The sequence below is a fragment of the Chaetodon auriga genome, chromosome 5 (assembly GCF_051107435.1).
Source record: "Chaetodon auriga isolate fChaAug3 chromosome 5, fChaAug3.hap1, whole genome shotgun sequence".
Taxonomy (NCBI): domain Eukaryota; kingdom Metazoa; phylum Chordata; class Actinopteri; order Chaetodontiformes; family Chaetodontidae; genus Chaetodon; species Chaetodon auriga.
In genome coordinates, this window is record NC_135078.1 from 16,195,940 (window position 1) to 16,210,738 (window position 14,799).

At 40.9% G+C, this 14,799-nt stretch overlaps 1 protein-coding gene across 1 annotated transcript in view; it reads left to right on the plus strand.

Moving 5' to 3' along the window:
* Positions 1–215: 215 nt before the first annotated feature.
* commd10 (COMM domain containing 10) overlaps positions 216–14,799 on the plus strand; it is a 52,905-nt gene continuing 38,321 nt past the window's right edge. Inside the window, exons 1-5 of the mRNA XM_076729862.1 lie at positions 216–362; positions 1,468–1,558; positions 2,590–2,700; positions 3,309–3,464; positions 5,802–5,912. Of these exons, the coding sequence (XP_076585977.1) occupies positions 334–362; positions 1,468–1,558; positions 2,590–2,700; positions 3,309–3,464; positions 5,802–5,912 (498 nt within the window). The 5' untranslated portion in view covers positions 216–333. The remainder of the gene's footprint in view (positions 363–1,467; positions 1,559–2,589; positions 2,701–3,308; positions 3,465–5,801; positions 5,913–14,799) is intronic.

The following is a 14,799-nucleotide window of genomic DNA, read 5'->3' on the forward strand; positions in this document are numbered from 1 at the left end:
TGGAGTACACACTTTCTTTGTGCGCAGGTTTTACGCACACTTCTCGCAAACCCTCTTCATTGTGCGGTCACAGTTACTGTAAGATGATTTCATAAGTTATTGTTGACACTGTTGCGTTAAAGTATATTAATGACACACTTTATGTAAATTCTTCACGGTATTGATTTTATTCTGTCCTGGACTTCACTGCGCATTATCACGCAGCTTTGACTGTCACGTGAGCCTTCTCGTGACAACAGGAAGGAGGAATGATAACAGTGGGAGGATGCTGCAGCAGCTGCTTTGACACTTTTCAACACTTCATTTTTCATTCACAGAAAGAAACAGACAACAATGACTTCAATTATAAAGGAAACTCAAAGGTGGGCAGCTTTTTTTAAATGCCGAAACCAAGAATCCTTCCAGCAGCTAACGTTAAGCTACCTGTAGCCTGACTCACACGAAGGCGCCCTGGAAGTTATTGATATTGTGATTTGATGCACAAACGGACTTTTATGTTAGCAAACACGTTGGAGATCACTTATATCACTGCTGTCATCAGAAAAAGGTGTCTTTATCGGTTTTCATGCTCTTTTGGGGGAAAACACTAGCTGCCTTCTTTCAGTGTCTTCTAATGCACCAGTAACCGTGAACGTTTCACGAAACCTCTTTAATGATAGCCAGCGTTATGGCGGATAGGAGTGACGTTAACGTTAAAGTAACGTTAACTATACATTCATATTGAGCATTATAGGCAGATTAGTAGTGCTTTAGTATTTGTAGTGGCACTACGTGTTTACTGGGACTGAACTAGTTTTGTTTTTGTTTTTAATGGAAATAACCTAACAAGGAAGTTGAGGATGAAAACTAAAGGGTCTACAAAAGGGAGGTTAGCGCATACACATACATACCCACACACAAGGGTCTCAGGTGTATAACCAGTTCTTATGTAACATGTACAGACTGGGCCTAAAATCCACATCCAGTTCTTCAGAACGGTAAATTTTAAGTACAGCACCACTCAAGTGTGTGTAGTACTCTATTTGACTCGAGAAAAATGTTAGATGATCTCTTTTGATGGAGTATATTAGCATGATATGACTACCTGAGTTTTTAGTACACATATGAATAGCTAGTGAAATTGTTGTGTCTACAGCATAATTACTTTCTATACTTGTGTGTATGTGTAATAGTCTTTACACTCAAGTTTACCTACACGCAACCTCAGTTTTGGCTGTTCTGCACGCTTCATGCTGATGCTCTTATTTATCCTGGTGAACTGCTGCAATGGACAGAAACTCCTACTGTCTGCTGATCTGTATGTTGTTGCTAGGCTAAATGTTTATAGTATACAAGCGTTTGAAATTCACTGACAGCTAGAGTGAAATACTTAAGAATATGAACTCATATTCTGTTTCTTTAATTAAAAGATTTTAGGATTTTCCACACCGCTGTCAACAAAGGCTTACAAGTCTTTTTTCCACACAGTATAAAAGAAGCAGTGACTTTCATCAACGCCATTGATGTGAACAAGTTCTCCAGGCTGATCTCCCGCATCATACAAAAGCTTCATCTGAAGGTACAGAGACTGCACAGCGCCATCCATGCCAAAGACAGGAGGCCTTTGCTGCAGAGCTGTAGTGCCAGAAAGAGCAGCGCATGCATAATGACTTATTGAAGTCACACTTGGCTCTAATGAATGCACACTCATGCCTGGCCCTGTTGATCATTCTGGTTCTTCAAAAGACTTAGCTGGCTGTCAAAAGGTGTCAATCATTCATTCCAAGAACAATTTGCCTGCCTAGTTTTAGCGAAATGCTAAGTAAAATGAATTTTGTTTAATAATAATACATAATGTAATCGACACTTTGACATGTCAAACCATGAAAGGCACAGGTGCAGCTAATGACATTGATGATGACTGTTTTGCATGATTACACTTAATTAGAATGGAGCCTTTGTTAATGTTATTAGTTTAACCTTTGTTCTGTGCTCTGACAAGCCAAAACGTCTACTGTGAAAAACATCTGTGACATCATGCAAATTATTTAGGATTTTTGTATTTTATGTTATTTTATTATGGATTTGTGTGTGCCATCTGCCAAACTATTTTTTTAAAATGTATTTGTCCGATAAGGTACATTTAATGAGGTTTGATTTCATATTTTATTTGCATTTCTATCATTGCTGTGTTGCACTGTTTTAACACTATTTTCTTTGTTGTTTATTTTGTGTAAGGCACTTTAGGGTAGTTAAAAAAGTGATGTAAAATTGCTTTGTAGAGCTACAGCTAACAGTTTTTTACTATTTGTATTTCTATTAATTGTTAAAAATTGTAATTATTTAGTCTAAAAATATTCAAAGTAATGACAATTGCCCATTAGTAGAGCCCAAAGTTTTATCATAAGAGACTCAAACTCAGCACTTTGATGTTGTAACTAAATGTTGGGTATTTTTACTTGATCAATAACTAAAATTAAAAGTTATCCAAAAAAACTAAACAAAAATATATTTATCAGTTTTGTTGTTCAGTCAATTTGACTGTTACTGTCAGCAGTAGTGAATCTTCTCTGTTTTTCATTTCATCAGTAACATATGTTTTCTTCCCAGGGAGAGCGGACATTCAGTGAAGAAGAGGAGCAGAAACTTCAGGCTGCTCTCTCATTGGATAAACAGGCTCTCAATCTAGTCCTGGAAACTGCTGCTTTTATACTAGAGCAGGTGAGATGTGGTCATCCGACATCCTTTGTTACATTACTATAAAGGTTTTATCTGAATTTGGTTTAGAAAGTGATAGAAATGCTAATTTTGCTGGATTGCATTTGTGTATGAGAGCTCTTGTTCTTCTAGAATATTCAGTGTTTAAAGGAGTCATCAAGTAAGAAAAGTAAGAAGTAAGAAAAAGGCTCTGTATGAATTTTTCTATTACTTGATATGGAGCTCATGGAAAGAGATACGTTACCATCGTTGGCCAGATCTCCGGTTATATACTTTATGCATAAGGGCATAGTTTCAATAACTCACTACGTAGAAATGTCTGAAAAGAACGTCATTCTAAAGACAGCAAGAGGGACAGAAATGATGTCTGTGCAGTAGTTGTGTCTTTACCTTTTGTGCCTGTTTAAGTGGATCACGTTGTGAGCCCGTTTCTCCAGCAGGGGTCACTGTTGTATTGTGAATTGCTGTAATGTGCAAGGTTGAGTTGATAGTGAGGAGTAAACAGGAATGGGACTGTAACAGTGATCTCTTGCAGATGTAAAACGTGGTTAATGGTAACATTTATTATAATCACACTTTCCACTCTACCCCGTGTCTCCTCTCCTCTGTAGGCGGTGTATCACAATGTAAAGCCGGCTTCTCTGCAGCAGCAGCTGGAGGCGGTTCATCTAAATCCAGACAAGGCTGAGATGTTCGCTCAAACCTGGGCCACTGCCGGATCAGAGTTGGTGGAGAGACTAAAGCAGAATGTCTTTGCCCCAAAAAAGGTAAGACTAATTAGCAAGTGTATTGTTTCAGGCTGTCTTTCAGCACTGATGCTGAACTTTGTCTACACCTGCTAGGACACCATTTTAACCAAATCCAGACCATGTCTCTAAACCCAAGTGTAAATGAATCCACTACCAGACATGAAGAGTAATTATAGCCTACTTTTCACACTATTTTGTCCCTTTGCAAAGAGCATTTTTCAGTGAGACATTATCGTCACTTGATGCTAAATTGAGAATCGACACTGGCCGATCTATACCAAGACTGAGCTGCTTGTGTGTGAATCCATTCCAGCTGTTCGGATTACAAAGAGTTCTTCCACAGCTCACACAAGTTGTCACATTAATTTGAAAACGTGTACCTCTCTGTTACTTGATTAAGCAGTGACACCGCAAACAGTGTTCCTTTCAAAGTCAGGGGAATTAAGATCCAGCGCAGAATAAATAAGCAGCATGTACGCATCAGTCACTTTATGCCCGAGTTGTTGCTGTTGTCATACATTGAGAAATCTCACCTGTCGGGGTCTTGCTAGTAATCTTCCTCTCCCCCATGAATTTGTTGCTGCCAACAGAAGGTGTGACAGCCATTGATCCTCAAGACGACCTCTGCTACTGCTTTGACTTTGGGCAAGTCAAGTCACAGGCGAGACTGTATAAAACTAATATACGAACATGTTTTCTCATTCACTTTTTCTACTGAACAGACAGCAGTGTTTTGTGTTGAGTAATTTGCTCTTTTACACCTTTGCCGTTCGAGACACCAGCAACATCATAGTTACCACCTTGTTGTTTCTTCCTCATATTAGATGAATATGATATGTCATTAAATTGTCACCCATTGTTCCATGAGCAACACTATCAATTAAACACGTACAAGTGCCGATCGAACTGGAGGTGAAGAGGAATAAGTCTTGCGGAGAAGTGCATGTTTCATAATCCACAAACAAACACATGCACGATACATGTTGATGCACTGATGTTGGTGTTGGTGCACCGCTCATTTGAGTTTTCTCTCTCAACGATACTTCACAGGATGTACCAGCCTTTATGTTGGTCATCGCCAGTTGCCTGATTGGCTAGCCCAGTTTTTTTTTTTTAAAAGAGATTTATCTTCATCTGAAATGATGATTGCTTTGATTAACTGCTTTTCCTTTTAAAACCCTGCTTTGATTGCTACCCTACTTTAAGTCGCAAACAACACGCCTACCATCATATTAACACATGATGTAAAAGGATGGAAATACAGAAATGAATTAGAGGGCAGCACATTAATAATGTACTCTACTACTTTCTTTATGGATAGTCACTTATTTATGTATTACATAACATTAAAATACAGCGCAAGTATTTGTTTTGTTGATTAATTTCTTTAAATTGATTCATTTGCATAGACTGAGAGTAAAATACGCAACTCATCATAGAGTCGTGCTGTTTATTCATGCTTGTGTGGATGTTGTTCCAGTCGTGAGTAATGTGGCCCAGCCCTTCCCCACCTCACACCTGTCCTCGGATGCTGTGGAGGCACCCAGAACCAATAAGTCACACATGGTTTATTATTATGGCCTCTCTCTGCATCATAAAACACTTAACTGCCCTGCCTTGACTCGGTGCTGCTAATATATCACCCTGCCACAGCTGACGAACACTGAAAATAATAGTCTGACAACCTGCAGCTTGGAAGTAAGGTAACTTAAACTTTGAGGAGATTAAGGAGAGTTCTACAGCAGTTAATCTTCATGTCCACCATAACGACTAGGTGTGATAATACGGCGACTTCTACTAATCAAGTTGACTGTAGGTCATCTGGTCGCACATGGTCAACAAACAAGCCATTAGACTGGGTTTCCGTCTCATCTTCATAAAATAGAAACACAAAACTTATTCTAAATAAGCTGGCAATATGTCAGAAAATGTAGAGCAAGTCAGAGCTCCAACAGTTAGTTTATTTGTCATTTATTCATTTAGTTGAAATCTGCTACTATTATGACAATCAGTTTGATTGACCGTGTCGATGAATATAGCACTTGTCAAAATCAATGATTAGAAAGTGCTTTTTAAACATAAAGCAGATCATGAATGGTAAAAAATCTAGGTCAAGTAGTGAGAATGTAAAGAGGATAAAGGATGAATGAAATATCAATATATGCATAAATATACAAAAAAATACGTATCTCTTCCGAAATTCTGCCTCTACTGTTATTTTGTGGGAAAAGTGCCATCTTAAAGTTTTTTTCACAGAGCCTTTGAAAATGTGTTGAGGGCATTAATTAAATGAGAATGCGAGGCTTTATTAAAACTCTGTCGTTATTAAAGAAAGACTGGCTCTGCGTGTTTCAGCTGGAGTATGTCGGCTGGCAGTTAAACCTGCAGATGGCCCAGTCCAGCCAAGCCAGACTGAAGTCTCCCAGTGCTGTCCTCCAACTGGGCCTCCGCAGTGAAGACTCTGAGGTGTGAACAGACACACACACACACACACACACACACACATAGAAACAGCGTGCACAGTGTACACGACTGTCATTATTTTCCTTGCTCTGCTTCTCGTACCATTCGCTCATCTGTTGTGAACACACTAACTAATTAGAAAAAACCTTATTATCTGATCTAATCAGAGAACTGCTCCGTGTTTATGCCAAATGAGAAGCATCTCCAGTCTGCTCCCTCTTTCTTTGCAAATAGATGCTAATCCCGCTGGTGTCTGTCTTGACCCAGAGGTAGATGTACATCTGGCTCCAGAGTAACTGTAGTGTAAAGACCAGAGATCAGGGAGCTTGTTATCTGAAACCTCCGGGGTCTCTTTGTTCTCTTGAGAGACTGACTCTGCAGCTAGAATTGGACAGTATTCTAACTAGCATTGAACTGTGTCAGTTTGTGCACACTACCCGGGCTTGTTTACTGTGTTTTCTAGACTTAGTCTGGATGTCTGCCTTATTGAGGTCATTTGTGATGATTGCTTTTTCTTTCCTAATGTATTTCCTTATGTCCTAAGTGTTGCATAAAGGATTTCAGTGCAGCATTTTAATGAGGCCTAGCCCTACATATTTTTTTACCATGATACAAATATGGTTTTGACTTTGCGTTTTCCACTGTAGCATTTCCCTTTTTCCATTCATTTTATCTTAAGTAGACTTTGTTTGTGTCCCAATTAGCTAATGCTATGTAGTTACACTAATAGGCAAGACCCCATGAGCCTCCCTCACTCATTTCTGTCTTTTCCATTGGGAGAAGCCTTGCTCTGTTGCTGAAGCAAAAAAGAGCGAGAACTCGAAAGGCAATTTCTTTTTTACGTTAAATGATTTTCAGCCTTTGAAGTATGAGAATAAATTGAAATATTTCAAGACTTAATGTTTTGATTCTTCTAACAGTCTCACATATGAGCACATACTTAGTGAGATAAGATTAATCAAGGGCTGTTGGTGTTTTTACAAATATTTGAAATATATTCTACAGCTTGTAAATGCTACACGGGACTGCAGTTTGTTGGCATGGATACTGAAAATTTTAGTTTTGGCCTTCAGGCATGTGAGTGGTTTTGTTTAAAGCAGTTTTTGTCTCAAAATGGTGGGACTGATTATTCCCTGAGCCTGGATAGTGTTGTTCCAGCCGACTAGTTAAGTGTCTTTCTTGCATGCTGCTTTGTATTCAGTCCCTGGAGAATGCCGGCTCAGCCTAAACGTGGAATTAGGCATGACATATTCAAATTGCTGCTGTCTTAAATGCGGGCCTATAGGCGTAAGCTAGAAAAAATACTATACAGTATGTTTTTCTTTATCTTCGTGGGTGCGACAGCGGTAGTTTTCTTCTGTTTTTTTTGCAGACTATTTTCTGCTGTGTTTTCCCTAGGCGGGCAAAAGAGGCATTAATTTATTTAAATCCACTTACACAATTCCCCTTGTGGGAGGAGATAGCTGGGGGGCTAAAACAAGGCCAGTTTAAGAAGTGTAGAGGGATCAACTTCACTCAATTACTGAGGTGCACATCCACTGATGGGCTGCAGGGGGCACTGTTGTCTCACAGGTTGGAAAGCGGCCCTGAGGGGACGCTAAAGTATCAGAGAGATGGATAGGATACCTCGTTTAACTTTGCATTAAGGCAGTTTGAGTGTACACTCTTTTTTCTTTTTTCTTTTTTTTGAATTTCCATCGGTGTTAATGATTAGAGTTTCCTGACAGTAAGTTTGTTTTCTTCCAAAGTCTCTGAGAATTTCTTAGTGCAACTTCTGGAATGTCAAAACACTGCGATGACTGAGAAGTAAATTAGTTGCGAATAGAAATGAAATTCAGCTGCAAGTGTTGTACTAATTACAATGCACATTCATAACACTATCAGCGCTAACTGTCTAAAAGAGAGGGGGAGGCAAAACGGCAAATAGGAGAAATTAGAGGAGATGACAGAGGTCAGGGCAAGGGAGGACGTGAGAGGGAGAGGAGGTGAAAACAGATGAAAAAGGAAATAGGGAGTAAAATAATGAAGATGAAGAGGGTATAGGAAAGCAAATGAAAGAGACAAAGAGAAAGGCGAGGGTGGCCGTCTGTATATTATTGATTGCTTGGAACCCAAGTGGAGAGTTAGAGATTCTCCCATCTGACCAGCCTCCTGCTTCATTAGCACTCTCCCTGAGGAGGAGGAGAAAGACTGCCAGGGTGCTCCTTCATCAAACAGTATGTGACATACAGTATCTACAGTACAGTGGGGGAGATTTTAGACGACATATTTTGACAAATGAGTGGACAGCTTTTTTTGGATTTTTAGATTTTTTTTGGTCTTCATTGAAATATTTGCTGTTAGGAGATTTTTTCTTTCATAACGTTTCTCCCTCTGCCTCCAAAATGTGCGGACTGGCCACATATATTGAAGTTATAGATCACTGGTCTTGCTTCCATGCAGCAGTCAGCGTGGCACCCCACTCAGGGGAAAAGCTATTTCCCTAAATTGAATTTGTATCGGGTTCAGGGGGAAGCTGCAGTTTCCTATATGAAAACTGTACTGAGGAAGCACAGCAGTATTCACAGGTAAATGTCTTCACACCGGCCCCTTCCTGATTCCAGAGTGAGACCTCTAGTTAATCCTCATAAGGGTGCATGAAAATGGCCTCAGTCAGTGTCGGTATGACATGAGACCTGTTGCATGGCTTGTTTGTTATTCCAAAGGAGAAGCAGCTGAGACAGAAAAAGACTTAAGTGATCTGCTGTCAGAAGGAAAAAAGTTAGAAAAGAAGCAGGATCTGAGCAGGGCACAGGAGGAAGAAAGCGAGGATGCAGGGGAAGGTGATAGGAAGGACGAAGAATAAAGGAAAGAAGATGAGGAAAACAGGAGAATGACAACTGAGAGATGACAGTGGGAGGGGATGAAGATGAAGAGAAAGATGGGGAGGTGACAACAAAAATGAAACATGTGGAGGAGAGCGGGGGACTCGTGTAAATTACCTTTGCAATTCACTGTGGGATGTGTGGTAATAATAGTAGTGTGTCTTGTATGCAGTTATTGTGGTGTGCACAGTTTTCCATTCATCACCACACAGAAAAGCACCAAGAATCTGTGCTTTTATCTGTATTTTAAGAGGGTTTCTGCTCGGCGCGCTATCTAGACTGCAGATAACCAGATTTAATTCTTTTCCAACTGCACAGACCTTGAAATAGAAGTACACAATCTACCCATTGTAATTCTGAGGTGTTGTCTGAGAAAGTTTGGCCCTTTTGGGATAAAGCAGTGCTTGAAGAGAAGCAAGTAAAAATGCAACAGGTGGCTCTCTGGACCTGCTGGAGTGAGTTGCTCATTCTCATCTTTTACACTAAACTGAAAGTTGCTGTGTAGTTCATCCCTCACTTTACATCTGTGCTGCTTATGGTCGCTTGCTGAGGCGAAGGAGACCTCAGAATGTGACGCACAAGGATTACGCAAGACATAAAAAAACAGAGACAAAATTATTGGAATTGCAGGCTGAGATGTTTGCTTCTGCACTAAAATTGCCAAGCAACACACACCACAGTTCCCTACAATGGGGTTGAACAAACTTGAGTGGTGAAAGCCTGAATGAGCAGATGCCAAGTTAAGTCTTTCCAGCTCACATTTACTTATGATTGGGCTACATGGAGTTTAGCAGGCTAACATTTGGGGATGAATGAGCAATGCAGTGTTACTCATCCCCCCCTTCAGCTGGGTGATGTATGCTCACGCCAAGTTTGCTTTTTTAATCTAATAAATAAACTCACAAAATGTCAAGAAAGGAAATATTTGTACACTTATTTTCCTCAATAAACAGAAAAATGCAATCCTACACCTTCTGACGTCAGTGTCCCTCTTTCACTCACAAGCTTAACTGCCTCATTATCTCATTGTAAAACAAACTCAAGAGAAGCACAATGAACCTCTCCAAAACAGTCTTTTTTAGCCTTTCCACTGTTCCAACAATCACCAACTCTGGTTTGTTTAAAGTAAACTTTTATCTACCGAGTGAAATGAAAGTATTCTGGCTCTACGCGCCGTTTGTGCGCGGCCTTGCTGGGTTAGTTCGCTGGATGAGAGTCTGACGCTGAGGAGAATAGCAAAATAAAATGACAGAAATTTCCCCAAAAAACAGCCGTCAATGGACTCAGCCAACTCCCGATAGCCAACACATTCATCCAATCACCCAACTCCAATCTATGACAGAGAGAGAATGAGGAGTCTTTTAATGAGAGGATGTCTTATTTTTAGCAGTACTTTTTAAAGCAGCCAGCACAATCTGTCTTTGTGTTTTTTTTTTTAAAATGCTTCCTGGCATTGGGAAATCATTTGGGGGAAAGACCGATATGGTCTTGGGCACCATCATGGACTAGAGTTGACATTTTAAGAGCTGCCTTTTTCCCGAAATACGCAAAAGAAGGAGTCATCCGGCTCAGTGGCTCACAACCTTTGTGCCTGTAAACAAGGTATAAAAGTCAACTCATAAGCACTCCTCAAAGGTTACATCGTTCTACAAGCTGTGAGCACCTTAGGTTTTACCTTTTCAGGTTCATTTGAATACCTTTCAGAAGCTCGAAGAGTGAAAGCTCTGAGGTATTTTACGAGAGAAAAGATGTTTTGTTCTTCTTTTCTAACTTGTTGATCATCTTGTGACCTATCACGTCTGCCTTGCGCTGCGTTGCAGACTCCCTCAGCACAGGGCCAAACAGAGTGCTGGCTCGCTTTTTATCTCTGTCCTTCCGCTTTGTGTCCCTCTCCCTCTATTATTTTAGCCCTCTTTTTCCCCATAGTATCCATCTTCTTTTTTATTCATAAACATGTAAGTAGACACTCTGATGTCACTTTGATGAGTCTGAAAATTGAAATCCCCTGCCAGACGTGGCCTCTCTCTCCCGCTCTCTCTCTGTCTCTCTGTGTCTCTGTGTCTCTGTCCTGTGGCATTAGAACGAGCCACTGCTCCGCCGAGGGTGGGGTGACATTTATAATACAGGACATCCACTTGCAAGGCAGCCACCGCCGATTTCAATATTTATTGTGGACACGCTAGGCCGCAAAGGCACGCTTTAAGAGCTAGTGAGCTAATGTAGCTTCTACATGCTGGCTCAGACTTCAAAGGGTATGTTTAGCTGATAGCTTCAGACAGACTTGATGAGAATTGATAAAGCAAAGCTCTTTTGAGTTTCAGACCACAAAAGGGAAAAATTTACTAAGTACAGCTTTCAGATGAAATCCCAAACAGATTTTTCTCTTATGGCGCTGTAGTTGCAGATAATGAGCTTGAGCAAGACTTTCATTTTGATTAAAATGATAACACCCAAGTGCTTGGATCATTCCTGGTCTTAAATTATGCTTCACTTCCCTTTATTGCCGAAGCGACTAGTCAGTCAGCAGATTAGTTAGTTAATTTATCGAGCTAAAATGCCAAATATTTGCTGTTTTTGTCTGTTTCGTCTCATTTTATATTGAATGTGTTTGGGATTTAGATGTTAGCCAGACAAAACAAGCAATTTAAAGACTTCATTTTGGGCTCAGGGAAACTGCGATGGGCATTTTTCATCATTTCTGACTGAATTTTGTGGACCGATGATAAAAATAATTGTTAGTTGCAGCCTTATTCAAACCCTTTGTACCGAGGTCAGAGTTTAAAGGTCAGGGTCAGCAGTGTTTGGCTCAACGTTATCTCAGAACACTTTCAGGCAACGATTTGTGACTCACAGGCTCGTGCCCTGGACCTCTGCTCAATGTCTGGCCCCCCTTTTGCTATTAAAAAGTATCCCTCCTGCATCTTAACAGCACACAGTTCTTTGTTCAATACCACATTGTACAACCAAATCAATACATTGAAACACAACACTGTCTTTTTCTTGTAGCTCATGATTAAAGAAAATAAGCATCTCTTTCCCTCGCTGTTCCTGATTTATATGATGCCAAAGTAGTTCAGTATGCTTTCAGTAAAATGTGGGACTTGAATAATGGCTCCAGCTGTATCTTGTTTCACATTTCTCATAGGAGTGTCTGTAAGCGTTACAGAAGCCTTGCTGTTAATTGTGCTCATTTATATACAAGTGCCTCTGAATTGTAAGAAAGATCACATTTCTGCCAGATCAGAGTGTCGCGTCTTCTTTGACAATTTCACGTTTGTGTTATTCTACCCCAAACATGCACAGCTTCTTTTTGTGGCATCTTCCTTTTGTATTGATCCCAAAAATAAATGTCATAACACAGTTCTCCCTTTCTTTTCTTTTATTTGTGACTTATTCATGAGCGAATCTTGAAATTTTTGTGTCAAGTTGTCCCCAGCTAGCTCCGAATTATAAGCCAACTAATTCTAGTTTGTGGAAACCTGCTTGTTTTTGTTATCAAAGCATCAGACATGAAAGACTTTTCTGCTTTTGATTCTAATTTATTTTCTCTGTTCTGGCTTACAGCACCAGGGCTGTAATCACAGAGGAATGGAAGCTCTTTGTTCGAAAGCACACACACTTGCGTGAAAACACGCTCATGCACACATATTGAGCCCCCCCAGTGAAGGCTCTGACTTTATTTATTGACACCTTCTGATGGGGAATGCAATTAAACATCCCATTTTGACGTCTGCGAGGAGGTGCTGTGATCAGAGGCTCCCTGAACATCCCACCCTGCCTCATGTGTCTCTGTCAAACCGGCATCATGAGCGGCAGGCCGAAGTTTGAACGCAACTCAAAGCCTCCCCGACGAGTTGCATAAAGCCCAGTTCCTGCCTCCCACACGGTCTAAACCCAACAAACAACACACCCAGAGTAGATCCAGCCTTTTCAGTCATCATTTGAGGGATTACATGGCCTGATCAATATATCGGAGAGCTCTGATGTAAATGCTACCATGTTCAAATCCTTCACACCAAGCCACCCACCAGCCAGGAGGGACAAAGGCAGCTTTGTCTCAGTCTCTACTTGCCTTGCTCTACATGTCCCAAGATGCTTTGTTGCTTTGTGTGCACATCTTTTAAGGGTCTCCCTTTCTCTCTCCATCTCTCTCTCTGTCTCTTTCTCCATCTCTCCCTCGCCCTCCCCCTTTCCCACTGGTGATTTGTTTTTCTCCTGTGGGATTTGGGATCCCATTCATTGAGAGCGCATTGTTCGGCTCTTATCCATTGCAGAGGATGGGCCCCGAGAGGCAGAATGGTTGACTGTGGGTGCTCTCGTTTCTCCCTTCTCCCTCTTGCTCTCCCCCTACTCCTCGCCACCCCGCTCCTTGCTCCTTGCCATACGATGATGTCATGGCTTTTATTTGCTCCGGGGGTACCCATTGATTCTCTCTCCGTATTACACACTCTATATCTCCCTCTTCCACCCCTCTACCCTCCCTAACCTCCACTCCTGTTTTCCTCAGCCAGTCCCTTTCCCAGATTCTTTTGCCTCTCAAAAGGCGCCTCGGGGATTTGGGGATGTTTGGATGTTGTTTAGCACACCCACGGTACATGCTTGACACCCAGATAGGGACGCCATCAACCCCACAAATCCAACGGCAACTCCCATTTAAATCTCATTGATTTAACATCCCTCTTTTATTCTCGCATCTCTCACTCCTGTGATCAGCTTTTATTTCTGTCTGGTCATTCAGCCTGTTTTGTTTCACACCCAGTTTGTGAAGTAATCATTAATCCCCTGATAATGTGGTGCCATTTTGCCATAGCCAGTAGCGATGGTAAACGAGTGCTTAAGACTGAGATTTTCAGATGTGCGTGTGTGTGTGTGTGTGTGTGTGTGTGTGTGTGTGTGTGTGTGTGTGTGTGTTTCTTCATTTCAGTTTTCTGTTGGAGTTTATTTAGAGAGCCTGCTCTGCCTCTTGGCTGAACTATGCTGGGGTGAGAAATCTATTTCATTTTAAACAAGACACACTGATTGCAGAAGCACAGAGCCAAATCACATCCATTCATTGCAGTGAAAGTTGGCTGATAGGCATACACGAGGTGAAAAGGATGTGTTTTTTTTTTCTTTTAACTGACAAATATTTGTAATAATGCAGACGTATTATCACATAATGAACAGGTCTGGATATTCGTTCATGTGGTTTCTCTTTTGAGTATTGCAGCATCTTTTGTTTTTTGAATTGTGCTTCATTTCGTGTTGACAACAGGCGTCTTTGTCTGCTTGCATCATGCTGTGATGGGATATAATGGCAATGAAAGAATGTGAGCTATAGACCTCTTCCTTTCTTTGAAATCATGATTGTAATGAGTGGGTTGGAGCCTGGCACTGCTGTCATCTGACATGCAATGATAGGGCACAGAGTGCTTCCTCCGCCTGCATCAACAAATTGTCACTAGTTTCTTACTGAAGACCCAACCTCTTTGATGTTACACTGGTATTTGACTATTTTGTTGAAAAGTAAATTATTGCCTTAGGTTTAGGTTGAGAATGTGTCTGGTCTACCTGCTGCATGGGTGTAGGGTTGGGTACTGCTTGAGATTTTGTGTTGGTAACACAGGTGTGATACTTGAGTTTTGGCACTGAAACCTTTTCATATGTTACAACATGTCTTTCAATACCTTACACCATGGCCTCACAAGCAGGAAAGTGAAAGCAGGATGCTAGCAGAGCAGCTGCTTCAGTCCTCAGTGTCCACACAGGATGTGTTCAGGAAGAGTACTGAGGTCACCTGAGTTTTGGCTCAGAGCAGAATACACAAACACCATAGTTACATTAAAAGTGAAGAAAATAGTCTTGAAGTGCAGAAAAGCATGTTTGGGTCACAGCTATGAACACAAAGTGGGAGTGAAGCGGCAAATATTGCGCCTGTGTAGACAGCTGCATTGATTAAAACAGAAGCGTATCTGTGTAGATGAGATTTTGTCATGAGGAATACAAACATGTTTCTCTATGGAAACCTTTTTATCATTTAACACAAG